This window comes from Podospora pseudocomata (genome assembly GCF_035222375.1).
Source record: "Podospora pseudocomata strain CBS 415.72m chromosome 1 map unlocalized CBS415.72m_1, whole genome shotgun sequence".
NCBI classification, from domain to species: domain Eukaryota; kingdom Fungi; phylum Ascomycota; class Sordariomycetes; order Sordariales; family Podosporaceae; genus Podospora; species Podospora pseudocomata.
The window spans coordinates 4,554,687-4,574,625 of record NW_026946363.1 but is presented as its reverse complement, the minus strand read 5'-3'; the positions used below and the strand labels follow the sequence as shown (position 1 = coordinate 4,574,625).

At 52.6% G+C, this 19,939-nt stretch overlaps 8 protein-coding genes across 8 annotated transcripts; 5 read left to right on the top strand and 3 right to left on the bottom strand.

Moving 5' to 3' along the window:
* The first annotated feature begins 22 nt into the window (after positions 1 to 22).
* Positions 23 to 2,448, top strand: QC762_116060 (uncharacterized protein). The gene is made up of 2 exons (XM_062886022.1): positions 23 to 755; positions 819 to 2,448. Exons 1-2 carry the CDS (start codon positions 623 to 625, stop codon positions 1,739 to 1,741), a joined length of 1,056 nt encoding a protein of 351 aa, XP_062749056.1. The 5' UTR covers positions 23 to 622; the 3' UTR covers positions 1,742 to 2,448.
* Positions 2,449 to 2,783: 335 nt separating this feature from the next.
* Positions 2,784 to 4,958, top strand: SPT8 (Transcription factor spt8; the record flags this gene model as incomplete). The annotated part of the gene is made up of 1 exon (XM_062886021.1): positions 2,784 to 4,958. The coding sequence occupies one exon, from the start codon at positions 2,784 to 2,786 to the stop codon at positions 4,956 to 4,958; it is 2,175 nt and encodes a 724-aa protein (XP_062749055.1).
* A 388-nt stretch (positions 4,959 to 5,346) lies between these two features.
* Positions 5,347 to 10,104, bottom strand: QC762_116040 (uncharacterized protein; the record flags this gene model as incomplete). The annotated part of the gene is made up of 5 exons (XM_062886020.1): positions 9,155 to 10,104; positions 8,780 to 9,079; positions 8,359 to 8,720; positions 6,125 to 8,296; positions 5,347 to 6,046 (listed from the first exon to the last, which is right to left on the bottom strand). The coding sequence occupies exons 1-5, from the start codon at positions 9,191 to 9,193 to the stop codon at positions 5,347 to 5,349; spliced, it is 3,573 nt and encodes a 1,190-aa protein (XP_062749054.1). The 5' UTR covers positions 9,194 to 10,104.
* Positions 10,105 to 10,898: 794 nt separating this feature from the next.
* Positions 10,899 to 13,382, top strand: QC762_116030 (uncharacterized protein). Its single transcript, XM_062886019.1, has 4 exons — positions 10,899 to 11,205; positions 11,266 to 11,963; positions 12,028 to 12,312; positions 12,366 to 13,382. The coding sequence occupies exons 1-3, from the start codon at positions 11,039 to 11,041 to the stop codon at positions 12,093 to 12,095; spliced, it is 933 nt and encodes a 310-aa protein (XP_062749052.1). The 5' UTR covers positions 10,899 to 11,038; the 3' UTR covers positions 12,096 to 12,312; positions 12,366 to 13,382.
* On the bottom strand, positions 12,517 to 13,222 carry RPL10A_1 (60S ribosomal protein L10A; the record flags this gene model as incomplete). The annotated part of the gene is given in 3 exon segments (XM_062883009.1): positions 12,517 to 12,748; positions 12,848 to 12,965; positions 12,982 to 13,222. 3 exon segments carry the CDS (start codon positions 13,220 to 13,222, stop codon positions 12,517 to 12,519), a joined length of 591 nt encoding a protein of 196 aa, XP_062749053.1.
* A 624-nt stretch (positions 13,383 to 14,006) lies between the features above and the next one.
* QC762_116018 (uncharacterized protein) lies at positions 14,007 to 15,047 on the top strand. The gene is made up of 2 exons (XM_062886018.1): positions 14,007 to 14,522; positions 14,575 to 15,047. Exons 1-2 carry the CDS (start codon positions 14,134 to 14,136, stop codon positions 14,744 to 14,746), a joined length of 561 nt encoding a protein of 186 aa, XP_062749051.1. The 5' UTR covers positions 14,007 to 14,133; the 3' UTR covers positions 14,747 to 15,047.
* A 941-nt stretch (positions 15,048 to 15,988) lies between these two features.
* On the top strand, positions 15,989 to 18,130 carry QC762_116010 (uncharacterized protein; the record flags this gene model as incomplete). Its single annotated transcript, XM_062886017.1, has 1 exon — positions 15,989 to 18,130. The coding sequence occupies one exon, from the start codon at positions 15,989 to 15,991 to the stop codon at positions 18,128 to 18,130; it is 2,142 nt and encodes a 713-aa protein (XP_062749050.1).
* Positions 18,131 to 18,305: 175 nt separating this feature from the next.
* Positions 18,306 to 19,738, bottom strand: QC762_116000 (uncharacterized protein; the record flags this gene model as incomplete). Its single annotated transcript, XM_062886016.1, has 2 exons — positions 18,306 to 19,328; positions 19,385 to 19,738. The coding sequence occupies 2 exons, from the start codon at positions 19,736 to 19,738 to the stop codon at positions 18,306 to 18,308; spliced, it is 1,377 nt and encodes a 458-aa protein (XP_062749049.1).
* Between the last annotated feature and the right edge of the window lie 201 nt (positions 19,739 to 19,939).

Below are 19,939 nucleotides of genomic sequence, written 5' to 3'. Positions count from 1 at the left end.
GCCATACTTGCAGATTGGCTGAAAGCCAAACTAAGCTGTTGCTTCCCGTCGTAAACCTACCTGACCTTATGCTTGCCGCCACTTCACGTCCAGTTGTTCACACAACGTTGTGTTGCCCTTGCACCATCGATCTGACTGCTGCGGGGGAGTGACAGCCCCTGACTTGGACGCCCAGATCAACGAGGGGTACGGCCGCGGGTCTTGGCACCGGACACCCCGCCCACCAGCGAGCAGACGTCGCAAAGAGGGTTTCCATGTCGTCGCAGAGTCGACATTGATCTTTCCCCGTCCACCGCAAAATTTGGCTCTCTGCGGGAGGCAACCATCCTGCCCTCCTAATCTCACGATTCCTTAACGATTTTTTCTGACGACCTGTTACGACTCTTTTTCGCTCATTTTTCTTTCGTCGCTTGTGTTTCGCCTCTAGATTCCCACCGTCTCCCACAAAAAGAGAAATATCTTCTCAACTTTTGTCCATCGGTTTGCCCTACCCATTCGGCTTTGTGCCTCTTCGCTCGCCAAACTCTGCACTTTTCCTCGCTGCCCAACTCAACTCATCCTCCGCTCGACGACTCCTCTCCCATAACCATCATCTCGATACTCCATACCCGAGCCTCTCAAAATGGGTGACGCTTCAACCCCCCGTCCATCATGTGTCCCGTTGACCTGCCACGGTCACTCGCGCCCAGTTCCCCATATCAGCTTCTCTCCGTTGGAAAATCAGGATATTTACTACATGATTTCTGCCTGCAAGGGTTAGTTTATCCTGTCTCCTCTCATCTGATCAACAAAGGACTAACAACTTGCTTCTTTCTCAGATGGTAACCCCATGCTTCGTGATGGACAGACCGGCGACTGGATAGGTACCTTCCTTGGCCACAAGGGTGCGGTATGGCAAGGTAGACTCAGCCCAGATGCCACGACTGCCGCAACTGCCTCTGCAGACTTTACCGCCAAGGTCTGGGACACACATACCGGCGAGCTGCTGTATGTTCTTCAGCATGATCATATCGTCCGCGCCGTTGCCTACCCCTTCGACCAGTCCAGGATGCTTGCCACCGGAGGCTTCGAGAAGAAGCTCCGCATCTTTGACTTGCAGGAGCAGCCACCCACGTCCGAGGGCGCCGCTAGCCCGGTTACTATCCCGACTTCCCAAGCGTTTGAAATCGGCGAAGGTGTGCATACACAGCCCATCAAGTTTATTGTCTGGGCCAAGGACCCCAGCGTGCTGATTACGGCCTCGGGAGACACGCTTCGATGGTTTGATTTGCCTACCAGGCAGTGCACACGTGCCATCAAACTCGAAGCCGAGATCAAGTCTTGCGAACTTGTCTCTCTTGCGCCATCGCACAGCTCCCCCACTGATATTGGCGGTGGTCAGCCCGTACTTGCGGTTGCTGCTGGCAAGACCGCCTGCTTTTGGGGCGGGCTGAAGGCACAAGATGAGCTCAAGCAGTTCAAGCTGTCCCATGGCATTGCTAGTGTGGGCCTGGATCTTAAAGGCAGGAAGTTCGTGGTGGGAGAAGAACCTGGAACCTGGGCGCATGTTTACAGCTGGGAGGATGGCAAGGAGCTGGATGTCCACAAGGGTCACCACGGTCCCATCTGGTCCATTGCTTTCTCTCCAGATGGAAATCTGTATGCCACAGGGTCCGAGGATGGAACCATCAAAATGTGGAAGAACTGCGAGGGGTTCTATGGTCTTTGGAGAGGAGGGGCGCCGGGTAGTAGTGCCGATTAGGAGGAGCCTGCTCACCCAAACGATTCCCCATCCCTTGCCACCCCAAGCATCATCATCTCAACTGTGGACGACTCAGGTGCCGAAAATCCAGCTCAGTCTCTCGTGGATCAGAACACTGATCTTCTGCTCAGCTATTCTCCGCTCCGAACTCGAGCCAAGAATACCTCAGCTAACCCAGGCGCCACTTCTCGTCCATTCACAGCTCGTTTGGGGCTGCATCCCAATCGTCAAGAGAATAGGAAACCGCCCTCGGATTCTTCTTGTGTTACCGAAATAGAGAATGCTGACAAGCTGGAACTGGGAGAGTTCCTCCGTCGATCTGCCATGAATAGAATCAGTGCGAGGAAGACAACTGGGCGTTCTTGAGGTTGAGTTATCAGGTTGAGCTATCGTCGGGTTTGCGGCGACCCTATTCAGTTACAGAGTATTTCTGCCTGCTCGGGTTGCATACGGGCAAAAGAGGTTATGTTTGGCTCGGTTATAGACGAGGATTGGTCAACCCAGGGATTTCTGATTGCTATTATTCTGGAGTCGAGTATTTACTTATCCCTTTAAGCGTTGGTACATATTTCCCGATTTGGGTGTTGGTCTTGTAAGGTACGGATTCCGGACTGCATTTTCACAGGGGGTTTAAAGAACGGCGGTGACCAAAAATAATTACACCAAAAATAATACCTGTTGCTTTAATTCTGAGCATCCTCTTCTCTGCGTGTCAGTGACCCTGAATGATCGAGCCCCTGATGTTTATTGATGCAGGAATATGGAGTTGCGGGGTAACAAGTCCCCCACAGAGGTACGTACCGATCCTGTCGCAAACAAGCCTGCCGGGGATCCTGGTCGAGAGCTCTTTGGGTTACCAGCAACCTTCTTGATTGCCAAATCCTCGATCAACAACACACATCATTGGCTTTCTTCGTTTTCGCACTCTACCACTCAAAGACTTGTATTTTTGGCACCCTCGTCTTACCACAATTCTACAAGTTTCGGACAGCTATAATACTTTGCGTTACTCACCAGAACCCACCTCCCCGCCTCCGACGCGATGGACGACGATTACGCGACCTCCGAGAACGAGGCCGACGAACTCATGGAGGAAGTCGAAGACATCGAAGCCGACAACGACGCCGAAGACGATAACGAGAACGACGATGACGAGCAAGACGACGAGGAGGAAGCTGAAGGCGACGCCGAGGCCGAGCCAGAACCAGAAGCCGAGAATGAAGCCTATGATAATTCCCAGTCTGCCCCCGATGGCGCCGGCACAACACGCGACGGCGGCGACGATCACCACCACCAACACCCGGGGACTAGGCGCGCCTCTGCCGCGAGCGGGAGTGTGTCGGGGGGGATGAAGTACCGGCCGGTGATACGGCCAGAGTATACGACCGCTGCGTTTTACGATATTGTGCCTACCATGGCGGCGCCGCAGGCGACGAGCATCAATGCTATTGCTATCACACCGGATCAGAGGTATTGGATGACGGGGGGGTCGGATGGGTATGTGAGGAAGTATGATGGGATTGGGACCATCAATGGGAAGCAACAGTTGACAGTTGCGCAGAGGCACCCTTTTGTCGACAGTGTGGTCAAGGCGGGGATCTTGATGGGGTATTGGGGGAATGAGGAGCCGCTGCCGCCGGGGGCGAGGGCTGAGGAGGCGGTGTTATCCCCGGTGTATAGCTTGGCTGTTCACAGCGAGGCGTTGTGGTTGTTGAGTGGGTTGGAGAGTGGTGGGATTAATTTGTATAGTGTCAGGCATGACGAGGGTAAGAGGATTGTCTGCCTGCGGGAGGGAGGGCATACCAATGCTGTCAGCGTGTTGCAGCTAGCTCCAGATGAGAAGAGTGTCTTGAGTGGGAGTTGGGACAAGACATGTTTGGATTGGGATCTCAATAACGGGCAGATTGTCCGGAGGTTTGATGGCAGTACCAGTCAGATTTCGGCTATCGAGCTCCGACCTACTGGCGCGGCTCCGATCCCAGCGGAAGCAAGCGAGGTGATGGTCCAGAGCGATACATTTCAGAGCAACAACGACAAGCCACCAATCGGCAACTTTTATAGCACTGCGCCTGGTGGAGGGATGATGGGTGCCAGTGCGACGGCACAGCCAGATGGTGCGGGAAACACGGGGTCGCCTGAGCACGAGTCTCTGTTTGGCAGTCCAGCGGGTTCTCTGTTTGGCGACAACGAAACAATAGGAGGCGGAGGTGGTGCCTTTGGTGATGATGATGACAACGAGTTCTCACGTGCGATGGACATGGAAATGAACAACCACAGCAACGGCATGGGCCAATCAACCGACTTTTCCCTCGACGACGTCGACATGTCCAATGCTCCCCCTCTAGATGTCACCAGTACCGATCCCAGCCAACAAGATACCAACCCAATAGACGCCAATACAGCACCACCTCCAGCCCAAAACGGCATTACCATGAACCCAGCGGATGCAAACACCGTATCCGAAACCAGCAGTCACACCCTCCAAGGCAGCAACAACACCAATAACCTAGACGAAAGCATAACAATGTCCCTTGACTTCTCCACCACCACCGACCCGCCCCCTAACAACCCCCCCTCTTCCACCCAACAAACGGCCGACACCTCCCTCCCCGACGCCCCTTCCCAACCACAACCCCCTACAATCTCCTTTGCCACCTCCACCGCCCAGGACCCCTCGACCTCCAACCCGTCAACCTTCCTCTCCGCCTCCATAGACGGCACCCTCCGCATCTGGGACAAACGCGTCCCCGAACCCGTAGCCCGGATCAACAACCGCCGCGGCGTTCCCCCTTGGTGCATGGGCGCCTGCTGGTCCCTCTCAGGCAACGAGATCTACACCGGCCGCCGCAACGGAACAGTGGAGGAATTCTCCATCCACAAGGCTTCTTCGTCTTGGCAGCCAGAACGGGTTCTCAAGCTCCCCAACGGCTCCGGCGCCGTGTCGGCGGTTAGGCCGATGCCCAACGGGCGGCACATCATCTGCGCCAGTCATGATATTCTCAGGCTGTACGACTTGCAGTATGACACCGACCTGAAAGCGCAAAAGCACAGCAAAGTTCCGTTCACAATCGTTCCGGGGCCGCCGAGGGCAGGCGTGATCAGCTGCTTGTATATAGATCCTACTTCCCGGATCATGATCTCGGCTGCGGGGACGAGGGGGTGGGATGGGACGAATACCGAGGTGCTGGTGGGTTATGAGATTCATGCGAATAACTGAGTAATGGAATAGATGTTCTTTCTTTCTTGTTGGGGTTTACGTAAGAATCAAGGGGAAAATTGTGGGTGTTTTTGTTGGAATTACAGCGTGGAAAGCAAAGAATGGGTGGGTGATGTGGGGGGTGCAAGCAGGTTGCTATTGGATTAGTTGTAGGCGTTCATTATCTGGATAATACCCAAATCGGATAGCGTTTTGTCGTTGAACAGATACCACCAGGCTCTGTGTCACCAGTGCTCGTGGAGGACAAAGTCTATCACTCATTGGGTCACCACGGGCAGAAGACTGCCAGGTCAGGAAGTAATGGTAATAGACACAATGTCTATGAACTGTTATAAGTACAAGACTATTAGCATGACATAGTGGCTGCGATAACTGTGGGTATGACAACTCAAAGCTCTATCAATAGCTCTTCGCCCTCCGGAGCTGCCTGTCCCACAACAACTGGCGCTTCTCCTGCAACACGATTTACCATGACAGATTGAGAGAAGGCTACACCGTCAAGATCTCCAAGTAGGTCTGGCACTGGGGCTGAGCTCAACACCGTGTTCAGTTGTTGTTGGGTGGCAGGAACTTGGGTTGTATTGTTTTGCAAACTGGCCGTGTCTGATATGGTAGGCGATGCTGCTTTAGCTCGAGGCGGCTGACGATACGACTTGCTCGCCTTAATGGCACGAACGTTTCGAGGGCCGAGGTTGGAACGACGACCATTCACCACTGTGGTTTGCTGGTATGTGTCTCGAACATTGGAGGTCGAACCATTCTGCGCAGTTTGAGAGGCCCGTCCTCGGTGCAGATTGGCGTCCTGACGTTGAACGTTGGCAGGGAATTGTCGCCATTCAGTTGATGCCTGAGTCGAACCTCGCACCACTACCTTACTAGACTCGCCAACCCCCTCAACGCTGATACTTTGCATTCGCTGCTCCAAAGACATCGATGTCCTGGTTGGTCTCGATATTCCAACTGCCACAATGCCAGCGGACAAAGTTCGAAAGGCGGCGCAGTCACAAGCGCAAACTTGACTGCAGAAGTTCTGACACCCATGCCCACAGGGGAGCTTTTCGAGGCAGGGCTGACTGCAACGTAGACGGCTGTGATCAGTTCTGGCTCAATAGGTTAGTGAACTGTTCTGAAATAACACAGGCCGTAAGTGTACATACTGATGGCACTTGAGAGTGCATGGGTGGCCACATGGCCGTGTCTGTCCACATGGCTCATCGCACCCCCCGGCATTGTCACCCCAGTCATCCACCGTCCTCACCCAGATTTCATTCTGATGGGCCTTGCAAGTCAAGGGAATGCCCTCTTCAATCCTTTTCTGGTGGGCAAAGCCATTCCAAATGTCTGCCCAGAGAGACTGGGCTGAACGCGTATTGAGAACATTCAGAAAGTTTCCAAAAACATAAAACCCTCGACGAGCGCGACTGATTGCGACTACTGCACGGTGTTTGTCCTCCAAAAACCCGCACCTCCATCGACGATATTCTCCTGGGCTTCGAACAAGTGACAGAATCACAATATCGTTCTCCTCTCCTTGGTACGAGTCCACCGTGGAAATCTTGTAGTCGTACTCTTTGATCTTGTTCAACAGCGTGCGCTGGCCATTGTAAAAGGTCAAAATCGTAATCTTTGCCGGGGGTGTGTCATTCTTGACAAGATAGGATGCAAAGTGGGTGATCATCCTGGCCTCTTCACGATTGAACTTGCTCGAGTCCGAGCTTGTCTCTTCCGGCCACTCGTGGTGGAAGAGCCAAGAGGACTTGTCGCCCATTCCTGGGATGTCTGGACGGCTGTCGGGGGACAAAACGACAGGATGGTCGAGTAGCCCAGGGTAGAATGGGTCCAGGATCCGTCGCAGCTCCGGTTTCATACGGCGTTGTTGGCGAAGCATAGTATATCGCATCCTCAGGTTCACAAACCTCTCAAACAGTGAAACGGTAAAGTTGAAGGGAGGCGCGCCAAGCCACAAGATGTTGCATTTGGGCTGGAGTTGTTGATGGTCGCCAATGAGGATGAGCTGCTGGATTGATGGATATAAAGCAGACACAATGTCTACCTCCCGAGTTTCCGCCGCCTCCTCCACCAGAAGTGACTTTGGTTGAAGGGCCGCAAGGATGCCACGGTATTTGGCGAGACCTGTCATGGTACAGCCAACAATGTCGATTTTCTGTCTCTGGACCATTTCCCACTTTTGCAAATCAGTCAGCGCCTTGAGCTGCTTGCAAACGTTGTTGTATTGCTCAAGAAGGCTGGCAAACTTCAGGGTAGTATGCTTCAACAACTCAGTCTGCAAATGCCGGTAAACCTCTCCCCGAATGCTTTTCTTGATCGAATAGAAGTCCTCCTCCTTCAAGCTTCTCTGGGCAGCACGAGTCGAACTTGACAGACCAGCTGCCGATTTTGCTGACCAGACATGTTCCAGCGGAACCCATTCCCCCTTGATGCGCAGTTGCTCCTCTTCCTGATCACTTGCAGCATGTACCAAGTCGTTCTCATCCAGCTTGTACTCCTCTTCACGCCTGAAGAGTTCATCCTCGTCCAACTCAAACCTGGTATTGGTGGCACTGCGCAAAATCTCCATGCGAACAAGGCTCTCACCCAGCCATGGCTCGAAAGTGGCGGTCGAGGATGCAAGAGGGTTGGTTGATCCGGAAAAGATTTTCAACGAGTCGTGTTGTTCTTGAGTGATGACACCAACCTCCAGCAGTCTATCGGGATCAATTAGACGTTTGCCGAACACATCTTGTTGCATGATCTTGAGGTCTTGAATGAGCTCCTTCTGTCGCTTCTCTAGCCTTCGCTTCTCGTTGTTTCTTGACTTGATATCGGACTGCCGACCGCCTCTCTCGGCCCGTTGTCTCTCAAAGACGGTGCACTTCTTGATGTCCTCATTTTTTGTGAAGCCGCCCAACCGCAGGACTTCGAATTCCAGACAGAATGTAAGCAGCTGGTCGAGGGCGTGATTGGTGTGAGCTGCAACGATAATAGGCGGGCCACCATGCTTCCGCCGGTTGGCAACCAGAACCTTGAGAGCTTGAACCGAGGTAAATGTCTTGCCTGTGCCCGGTGGTCCCTGTACAATGGCGAGCTCGTTCGAGATGATACGATGGAGACCATCCAGTTGGGATTCGTCCAGAACTGCAACGTCCTCGAGAGTGGGGAAGCCTTTCTTCACGATATCGTAATTCTTGAGCGACTCTTTCACGTCGAGGAGTGCCTGGGAGCCATTGCTCGCCGTCACAGGAACCAAAGATGATAAGTCCATGGTGGGGTTGATGCGGATGAACTCTGGCACAGTGTCAGCGGTATGGGCACCTATGATATACTTGTCGAGCGCGGATCTTCATTGCCAAATTATTAGCATGAAATGTAACGACATGACATGGATAGAACAGTGACCTACGTGGTTTCTGCGACATGTTGAAGGCCCAGCATCGTGTGACGCGAAGCTTCGTAGTATCCATTCCGCGACTCAATCATGACCATCTCCAGAGCTGGGTCGATAATAGCATCCTCTGGATTTGCCCAGATCAAATCTACCGCAACCGCAACCGTCGAATCGAAATCTCTCCCAACAGCGTATGGACGCTGGGCCACTGTTGCGATCTTGCAAATGGTCCGGAAGTTGTCTTTCTTGGTTGACAGAGCCACGACGGTTCCATCCATGAGGCGCTTCGTTGTTTTCCACTGTACATTGTACGGCGTTGAGAACTCAACTCTGGAGAACGGAGCAATCTTGGCCATGAAAAAGCCTTTGACCCGGACCTGTACGTTGAAAGTATTAGCACCACGCCCCACCATTGACATGCCTTGCACTTGCATACCTCGTCGTAGACGCTGCAGTATTCATCATCAAAAATCACTCTGGCACCTGTTCGGCAGGTATCAACGTATCTCGTGACCGAGAACCGCAGGCCTTCGATGGCATCCAACCTTAGCAGGCTATACTGAGCAGTGAGGTACTCCTCCTTGGAAGACCATGGCCGATCCACAGGATTGATTGGCGGATCGACGCTGGTCGGCTCCAACACCTCCTGCGGAGTTGGGAGCACTGGCATGGACTTCCAGCCCTGGCCCTCCGCTGGCCGGTAGCATACGTGCTTTTCGATTATTGAAAAGGCAGTCTGTATGCAGGCATGTTAGAAAGTCCACCCGGGAGAAGAGATGTAGGGGTAAGTCGCCTGGAGAGGGTCACTTGCCTCCGAGGCCGCTTGCCTCTCTTCAGAAGGAGAAGCCATCGATATTGTGTGTGTCCTCTTGACAGACAGAGTCGGGCAGATTGAACTCCCCCTGATGACGTGGGGTTTGGTGATTGTGAGGAGAGGCTCAGTCAACGACGACGTGAAGAGAAAGTTGTGCTTTGTCTGTATCTAGAGATCTTGTGCTGGGAAATTGGAAAATGCTGGCGGGGGTGTTCGGTGCATTTGGAGGGGCGACGAAACGAAACGGGAGAGGGAAGGAGCAATATTCTCGAGAGTAGGAAAATAAGAATCAAAGGCCGACTTCAAATAAGAAGGAACAAGAGTAGAGGGGTTCTGATGCAGGCAACCGGCCCGCATACTATTGCCCTCCATCCCGCCAAATGGGAACACTTGCCCAGTGCTCTCACAGTTTGAAAACAACGGGAGGCAAATAATCCATGTCGGAAAATCGCTTGGTTATGTGTTTGCTTGCAGCTACCCATGATTCCACAGGTTATGACTCTGAAAACCCTGCAGAGCTGCCACTTGACAGTTTGAAGAATTAGGTACCGACCGAAGGGTTCCAGAGCGATCTTATCCTCAACGGCATTCTAAAGTAGAGCGGTAAAGCCAAGAAACTAAGCTGCCCTCAATATCTGTTCCGTATGAGGCGCCTTGAAGAGATGAAACGTTGACAAACGTACCTTTCCGTCCGATCCAGATCACACACAACCTCATCGACCTGACATTTGGTGAAGACGGGTTGTCAAGATTAGCTGTGGTGGATGCGTAGGCGATGTGAAGCGTTTACGAGCGCATCTTAGCAAGACAAGAATGAAGGGGTGACATTGGATGTGTCAGGATATTGGCAGAAGTGATCGAGAATATGTAAGATGGAGTTGGCTGGTGAGATGCAATCCTATTGTTCTGATTGACCTTTTGTCCCAGTAAATAGAGGGGTGGGTAGAATGGAATACCGATCACCTGATATCCAGTATTTCCGTTCTCCGTACCTTCCAATATCCTACCTAGAGGGATTACGAAGTCAGGTGGTCACTCGGTTCTTTCCTATTTCTGTGAAGCTGCAGATCAAATTCGAGCTTCAGTGTCTGAGCCTCTGGAGTGAAAAAGAGGACTTGAGTTCCACAACACAAAGTTGTGGCTCATCATTACCCTGAACATTACTGTGAAAAGTCATAAGTAATAGGATGTAGTAACGCAGGTCTATAGGTAACTTCAACGGTCAATCTAGGCACTGGACAACCTACCCCGTACAAGCATTGTGAATTTATGGTCCTACATGGTACCATTAGAGGCTTGGATGATGGCTAGCAGTGAGATCATAATCAAATATCCAAAAAAAAAAAAAAAAAAAGCCATGAATATGGTGCATGATGTGTATCAATCTTCATAGAGGAGGATGATGCCAAGATTTGTTGATCTTCAAGTCAAAGATAGTCCATAGATAACCCTGACCGACATGAGCGCATAAGGGTTAGGCTCTGAGAAAAGACGAAGATGGTGTTTCATTACTAGATACTGACAATTTACCAAATTAGAATCATTAGCTACATATTGAATATCTTGGTCAAGTTCATCAGGTTGCTCCTGGCGTTGCTTTGCATGGTGGCTGTGGTCGCTTCGATGTAAGTGGATTAGGGTTACTGTGCCGAGCTCACCGTCATGTGACTTCGCGAGAGCTCCGTGACACCCCGCTCGCCACACCAACAATAAAAGTGGAGCTTATCATTTCAGCATCAATCGCGGCCATCCAATTCTCCGCCACCCCTTTTTCCTTTGAACAACTGCGTTTTCCCATCCAGGAAGTGACACAGTCTTCGAAATAGATTCGGGTTGTAACTCTTGATACCATTGCGCCAAACTTGCGCACTCAGCGGCCAAATGGGTGCCCCCAAAAAGTCCACTGTCCCCACGACGTCATCAACCACAACTCCATCATCCACCAAGCGCAAGCAACCCCACGCCTCTGCCAGCAACAATGACGATTCCAAAACCCCTACTAAAAAACAACGTCTTTCCCAACCCAAGGAAGAGAAACGCCTTCGCCGGTACCAACCCCCCATTCATCCCCCCTTTTCCCCTCATTCATGACTAATACGCCCCTCCAGTTTCCGGCCCAAACCTCCCCAATCCTTCCACGACCTCCACGCCCGCGCCTCAACCCAACGCTTCTTCGTCCTATCCCGCCACCGCACCACCCCTTCATCCCTCGAATCCAGCCCCCCATCCGAAACAATCGAACTCACGGGCTCAACAGGCAACATCTACACCATCCTCATCTCCCTCCTCCCCACTTGCACCTGCCCCCACTTTGCAAGAACAAACCAGCAGTGCAAACACATCATCTACGTCCTCTCCCGCGTCCTCCGCTGCCCTGCCCATCTAGTCTACCAACTCGCTTTTCTCACCACCGAGCTCAATCAAATCTTTGCTGGGGCTCCAACCATCGTTTCTGGCAGCGCAAACAACAACAACAACAACGAAGAAGACGGCAAACGCAAACCAGTTGAAGGAGATTGCCCTATTTGCTTCGAGAAGCTTGACACAGCAACAAAGAAGGAGGAGATTGTCTGGTGCAAAGCCGCCTGCGGACAGAACGTCCACAAGCAATGTTTTGACATGTGGGCTGCTACCAAACGGGGGCAAGGCAGAGGGGAGGTGACGTGTCCGTATTGTAGGAGCGTGTGGGAAAAGGAGTCGGAGGGGGATATGGTGAAGAAGGTGAACAGGGAGAAGGGCAAGAGGAGCGCGGATGGCGGTGGGTATGTCAATGTGGCGGAGCAGTTGGGGATTAGTCCAGTTAGAGGTATGTTGTTGCGTGCATGTACGGCTTGTTGGAAAGAGGTTTTTCATACTGACACTGTTGACAGATACAAGCAGCTATTCAAGGTGGTGGTCAGGGCATCCGAGTGGTTATCGGGATGGTTACTACTACTAGGTAGGGACGGTAGGCCTGAGGGAGGTGCTACTGTTCATGGGATTGGTTGATAGGCTTTGTGTGGGAGAGTCGGTGAGTTTTGTTTTCATTGTTCTTTTGTTTCAATGTACATTTGATACCCAGTGGTCTGCCCCAAGCAACCGCATATGCTCTTTAGTCTGGTTATTGTCTTGCTATCCCTATCATTGGTCGCCTAAAAGAACCAAAGGAGCTCTAGGTATGTGTGAAGATGGGTCTATTGGATGTCTACAGTAGCTAAATGTTCTCTAGCTGGACAAGCATACAGCGGCTAAGCTGATGCCCCCATTCAAATGTGTCAAAGACTTGCCCACTTCACACTGAAATCCTTCCCAGCCTACCCCATGCTTCCCCCACGGCGTGCTTACCCAAAATGTAGAAGCGCAGCCGCGAAATGATTGTCTTAGAAAAGATAACGGGGGCGCCACATGGTCGACTTGATGACGGTGCTGTTGACGTTGGACCATCCCTTCTTGAGGCATGACACCAGGTAGTTGATGGTGATCATGATGCTGGCCACCAACTGCTCCGTGGTCATGTCCACATTACCAATGGCCATGGCAATGCAGAGGTTTTTGCGCAGCCTGAACCTGATGGTGGACTTGACGTTGATTATCTTCTCCGCGAGGTCCTCGCTGTGCTAAACCGTTGTAGGGAACTTGTCGGCTGTGTTCATGACATGCAATTAGTATTCAGTGCTACATGGGAGGTGGTAAGGAGGGGTCTCAACTTACCCTTTGACAAGCCCGGTCCTAAAACCCTTGGGATCTCCCGAACCTTGGTATCCGAGCAGACAAACGCATCGTACTAGCGCGCTAGCTTCTTGATGAGCCTCTTGTTCTTGTTCAGCTTCTTGAGGTTGTCAAACGACATGCTATCCAGGCCCTGGTGCTTAGCACGACCGAGGTCGTGCTGGTCGCCGAGGGAAGCTTGACAGAGCCGGAGAAGCGCTTGTCGCCGGCGGGGTCGTTGTTGGTGAGGCCGAATTGCAACTCGACCGTCTCGAGGAGGTTGCGCTTGTTGTCAGGGGAGAGGGAGTGGGCGAGGAGGGCTTGGACCTGGGCGCGAGTACCGGCGACGGTGATCTTGGACTTCGGCTGGACGGCCATTGTGTCCGGTCGATCAGGGGTGTCTTCCTAGGATTATTCTTCTTGTTTTGATGGAGAAGGTAATCGTTCGGTGAGGCTTATCTCGCTGTTGAGGCAGGTCATTGTTGTTGTCTGGTGTGAGAGTCTGAGAGGAAGAAGGGAAAACACTGGAATTGGGCCAGGAAATTTATAGACATCTTGGAAGGCGGTTGGCTTTGTGGCGCCGTTAAGGTTCGCGAGTCATCGACATTTTAGTTTTGGCAGCCACATCTTTGACACTGGCTTGGTGACTCTTGAACTTTCCACTGAACAGTTTGCGTTTGACTAATATGGCTAGCATATAGCTCCTACATGGCCGCTATGCGGATGAAGTCTGCAACTCGAATATGCAGTACAGAAGCCCCTGAGTGTCTTCAGTATGGACCAAGCAACATTTGTAGAACTGGGACAGGGTTTTCCCGACACACTTGACACTAATGGAGATGTGTGGTACATTTTGTACAGCGGAATTTGTCGTTATGATGCAAATAGTCACTTTCCTCCATACCTGACGGAGTCATTGATCAGGCGTTCGACACTCCTTGGTCGCGAGTTTGTGATAGCAATTGGGATGCTTGACGGCGTGACACACTCCACTTGATTGACGTTTACATCTTAATCTGTTGCACACATGTTCATTCTGTTGTATATATAATGTACCCAGTAGAAGGTATCTGTTGAGGTTTTCCAAGGGCAGTTTTCGGAGCTTATTAATGTTGCCGATTGGCCAATTGCGTCTAACAAGGATCTCTACAACTGGTGCCGACTACAAACCAGATATCAGGAAGCTGAGCAATTCAATGACAGTAGTCTTCGATACACATCTTCCCTATTTGAACTGTGAGAAAGCCTAACCCTCTCCGAACTCATACATACCGCCCGCCGTCTTCAGAATGCCCGCGCCGTCTTCAGATCCTCTCCCGCTCTCGCTCTGCGACTTCGCACTCCCCATCTTTTGCAACGGTCTAGGTGCTCTTCTTCATATTTTGGAGGAAGGCAGGAGATTTGCAAACAAACAGGGCCTCAACGCGGACAAAGTGTATGTCCAAGCACGATTGATAGACGACCAGCTCCCGCTCGTTTTCCAGGTTCAAAATGCTATCAGAACAGTCTTTATGAATCTCGACAGAATGACAGGTAACCAGTGGGACCTGGACGGCCCTTTGAACAACAACGAGAAGACATTCGAGGAATTGGAGATGAGAGTCTCGATGGCTCAGCTCGAGGTGAGGGAGGTGATGAAGGAGCGTCCTCATAAGAGGGACGAAGACCTTGTAGACATGTGAGTAATCTTGAGGGCATGTTTCCTGAGCCGTGATGTTAATGTTGGCCAGCGTGGCGGGAGGTCGTCCCCTCAAGGTCACTGTGACCGAAGCGGTCCAATTCCATGGGATACCCAACTTTATCTTCCATGTCACTACTGCTTACTCGATCTTGCGAGCCAAAGGCGTGCCATTGGGAAAAGCAGACTTTATCCTCGGGTTTGTCGGTTGGCGATGCTTATGAAAGGACAGACAGGGACAGGGAAAGAGGCAATGCTAGTGGTGGTTCCATATCGCGGCAGGAGGTCGTTCTCATAGCCTATCCAGAACCGATGTGAAGACAAAGTAACACAGCCGATGGGGTGCTGCAGGACAGAGGCTCAGCCTTGTGGGACCCCAAGCCTCATCAGGATATGGGGGAATCATCCGCAGGATCCATGCTGCGTACGAAGTATACTATGCAGGTCCACCGCTCGTTCTGTCCAGCATGAGAGTCATGGGACTGCTGATGTGTTGATGGCACCGAAAATGTGTAGATTATCAGCGCGAACATACATGTAAACACACCTCGCCGTTGAATCAGCAATTGACAGATGCCCATCCTCTATTGGAAAGATATCAACGATGGCGAATTCATGGTGCTGATGTGAGACGAGGCGCTTGGCATCAAGACGTGGCGGTTAGGGGAAGGTCGGATAGCCAGCCCTGAGGGCCGTTGTCTTGCATACGCAGTGCTTGCTTTTCTTCCTGCCTTTACGGAGTAATCATGCCTGGAGCGCTAGGCTTCCAACTGGGTGGCCTGCAGAGGCCTCGTGCGTGCGGATTGGTGATTGGATGGTGATAGCATCCATGGCCTGGAAGCGGTGACGAAGCTTGGTTTTTGTCGTTTGAGTTGGAGATGTGGCGTGCGGGGATCTTCGGGGGGCCTCTGAAGAGGATGGCTTCCCGGCCCCTTCGCTGGGCGACTCAGCCCTTGACCCCGCACTCGGCGAGTGACTTTTGAAGATTTGAATGAGAAAAGCGGATTCCTCGAGTTCTCCTCGCAGTTTGCCTTTGAGGACTGGACAAATTACACCTTCGCATTGCATACCAATCCATGCAAACAAGGACTCGTTTGGTTGTTGTGGTGGGATCTGAGGACGGCAGCCGGTGGAGGCAGCCGCTGCAAGCTCACTCGGCCGTTGGTGGACCCAGTTACCGCAGTGAGTCACTAGCCGCTTCAGGCCCCGGAAGTGGAGATAAGGGCCCTGTGCTGCCTGTTTGGCTTCTCGTACCGTGCAAAAGCTGAACTTTGCAATGGACGAGGCTTGCTGTTCTGAGCACATAGATAAAGGGACGCATTCCAACCTTCAGAAATCAAGTTAAACACGAGGCTTTCATCATCATCATCTACAACAATTGAAGGCCCCATCTTCCTCGGGGTTTCTTCACTTCCTCTCTTCCCACGTTATCACTTACACACAACGACCCCACCAAAGCATTGACCATGGTTCGTTGCTGGCCCCGCCGCTCCAAGAAGAGCGCCGCCGAGAAATCGGCAAAGAGTGGGTCCGCTACCTCCCTCACCTCCGGGTCCACCGCCGCCGACAAGTCGAAGACGGAGCAAGCAGAGGTGAAGAAGGAGGAGAAGAAGGAGGAGAAGACAGAGGAGAAGAAGGAAGACAAGAAGGAAGACAAGAAGGAAGAGGACAAGACAGGGGAAAAGACAGAAGAGAAGAAGGACGAGGAGAAGAGCGATGAGGACAAGGAGGAGGAGGAGAAACCCAAAGTTCAAGTAGGGAGCATCAGTCAAAGGAAGGACATCTACAAGGGTCCAGTGGAAGATGGAGAGTGGACCTGGGTCGACAAATATCCAGATGGTGTCGAGGAGGCTGCTGAGAATGAGGAGACGGCCACCTACGCTGTCGTTGTCCGCAACATGAAGAGTCAGGACAGCCGCAAGAAGCTGGAGGCGCACAGCATCGTGGTGCAGAGCCCATGGCTCCGCGATGCTCTCTCCGAGATCATGGCCGACTATCCCGGTGTTGCCTGCGAGCTCAGCCGGCTAGAGTTCGAGGCGCCTTTCAAGCCCTTTGTTCACCGATGGGCCGAGTTCACCAAGTACATGGAGAAGCCCGACCTCGAGGAGAAGACCAAGGAGCACATGAAGATCCTCTACGACATCCTCAACTACGAGATCGGCGACAACATCAAGACTTTTCAGGACTATGTCAAGAATGGTGTTGTCTGCTTCAAGGATCTGTGGATGATCTTCCAGCCCGGAACCATTGTCCTCTCTGCCTACCTCGGTCCCATGTCCGGCTTCGAGATGGTAGAGACCGAGTACATGGCCAACAACTGCGGCAAGTTCCTTCAGGTCCGTTGCGACTGTGTCGACTATGGCGGCAAGGAATTCGGCCGCTACCAGGAGGCCATCAACATCCCTGAATTCCTCGGCACCAAGAAGATCACGGGTCTCAAGGTTTACCCCTTCCACTTCCACGAGAAGAAAGAGGAGATCACCGCCCAGCTTCTCAAGCGTGGAACCATCTTCGAGCAGCTGGCTGGTCACCACTATAGGGAATACTCTGGACGCGCCATTACTTGGAACAGAGAAGGCAACGAGGTCGACATCCAGATTACTGGGAGAATCGTGGTGGATATCGAAAGCTTCAACCGCTTCAGCCCTTGGCGGGTGAGGTACCTCAATGACTTCAACGCCACCGACATCGAGCGCTTCAACAAGCACAAGGTCGAGAGCGGCATCGAGTCCGAGGAATTTGTCATGCCTGACTACTACAAGATGCTCTGCCGTTCGCGAACCCGCGGGTACAGTCTGAAGTACAAGAAGTGGGTCGACTTTTTCCTGGAACAGATCACAGACGTGAGATGGAACACTACTGCCTTTGACAGGCTGGTGCTTCCCGCCGACCAGAAGGAGCTCATCCTGTCCTTCACCGAAGCCCAGCTCGCGGGTGACAGCTTCGACGATATCATCGCCGGCAAGGGCAAGGGCATCATCTGCCTGCTCTCTGGTCCTCCTGGTGTTGGTAAGACGTTGACAGCTGAGGCCGTGGCGGAGAACCTCAGGGTGCCACTTCACATGCTGAGCTCTGGTGATCTTGGGTCTGATCCATGGGAGGTCGAGCGGGAGCTAAACTCCATCTTGGAGTTGGTCTCGAGATGGAACGCCGTCTTGCTCCTCGATGAGTGCGATGTCTTCCTCGAGGCCCGCAGCAACCACGAGATTGAGCGCAACAAGATCGTCACCATCTTCCTCCGGACCTTGGAGTACTATGAGGGCATCATGTTCCTGACGACTAACCGCTGCGGCGAGATCGATGCGGCCTTCCAGTCGCGTATCCACGTGAGCATCGAGTACCCTGATCTTACGGTGTCTGCTCGCAAGATCATCTGGAAGAATTTCCTCCGGAACTCGACCATCAAGAGCAACCTCACTGACAAGGACATCAGTGAGCTTTCCGAGCTCAAGCTCAATGGTCGGCAGATCAAGAACGTGCTCAAGACGGCAAGCTTGTTGGCCAGGAGAAGGAAGAGCGACACCTTGGAGCGGCAGTTCATTGAGACGATTCTCATCATTGAGAAGAAGCGGCCTGGTGCTCCTCAGCAGATGATGCACTACATGTAATCTTACTGTCTTTCTGTGGCTTGGGATATGGAAGCATGGCGTTTGCGGGCTGGTGGGTCAGGCCGATGATAAGGGACATCTCGTTGCGTTCTTTCTCTGGTGCAAGATATTTTCTCGGTATATAAAGCTTCTCAATATAATGACATAAACAATATTCTTCTCCCCAGTGTCCCCCTTACAAGTCGTCTTCTTCCTCGTCATTCTTAATATCTGGCAGCGTAATTTCGTCCTTGACCGGATTGTCTATCTCCTTCAAAAACTTCTCCCCGGCCTCCTTGTCATCCGCAAACAAGGTATCAACCACCATCCTTCTCGGCGTCTCGCCCAACCATTGGAAAAGCGAGAAATCTCTAAACTCATCCGCCCTAAAAATCTCCAACACCTCCAACGGCTCATCCCCAATATTCTCAATAAAGTGCCCCATATTCTTCGGCACAATGCCCACGTCCCCAGCCTGGTAGTCAAACGTCCTCGCCGTCCCCTCGGCCGCAAAAACCGTTACCCTCGCCCTCCCCCTGATGAAAAAGCTCCACTCGTCCGCATCGGGATGCCAATGCATCTCCCTCAGGCTCCCCACCTCCATGTCCAGATGCGCCGCCGCCACCGTCTTGCTGATCGGGAAATTCTTCGAGTCCGTAATCCTCACCTTCCCCCCGCTCGTCACGTGCGCCTCCTGCTCCAGCATCCGATGCGTGAACTGGTACTTGCTCTTCTTGACATTCTTCCCCTTTGGCTCCTCCTCCTCTATGCTCCCCGGCTTGCTCCCCTGGAAGATGTACTTCTCCCTCTTGGGCACCCTCTCAAACACCTCGGGGGCGAGGTGGAAGTTCTTGCTTATCACGCTCTTGGGCGTGTGCGCGAACCAGTCGGTGAGGATAAACGTGCTTTCTTCCGAGAAGCGGCCGTCGTCAAAGATGAGGAGGAATTCGGTCCCGTTGGGGTCGAGGCCTTGGAGGGAATGGGGGACGCCGGAGGGGAAGTACCACAGGTCGCCTTGGGAGAGGTCGTCGATGAAGTTGCCGCCTTCGTAGTCCAGGGCTGTCACGCGGACGGAGCCTGACAAGACATAGGCCCACTCGGCTTCTTTGTGCCAGTGGAGTTCGCGGATGGCGCCGTGGTCGAGACGCATGTTTACGCCGGCGAGCTCGATCGAGGTGGGGAGCTCGTGGATGGTGGTTTGCCGGGTCCAGCCTCCTTCCTTGGGGGGAAAAGTTAGTGATAAAGGTGTGGTGGGGGAAGGGGGAGCAGGCATGCCTCGATTCTGATGTGGGAGTCTACGAAACTCCAGCGGAGGTTGGGGATGTTGCCGCTGTCTGTGGAAGGGGGACGGACGAGGTCTGGATTTTGTCTTGCTCGCTCTCTGTTCCACGGACCAAGAACTGAGGCGCCATCGCCATTGCGCCAGGGCAAGGGGTCGAGGCCCTTCCCGATGGAATCCACGGCTGTGTCATAGGGATCACGATAACCGGGGGTATATGGATTCTTGCTCCGGTATTTGCCAGGAAGCGGTTTGCCGTCGAGAAGCCTCTGGCGAGGACTGTCCTGGACGGGAATGGCAGAGACCAGGGCTACTGCTCCGAGAAGAAGGGAATTGCTGGAGAAACGCATTTTGAACAACCCAGGCACACAAACACGAGGTAGAAAAAGTAATCTACCGTATCAATTGATCATATCCGGGTTTTATACCACTTCATCCCACCGCATGGTTGCTGACTACAGCCATCGCATCCGGGTACACGGCTTCTCGGTGACCAATTCTTTCTTCTCTCTATGGCATCACCACTCGGGAATCGGATAGAGGGGTAGCTC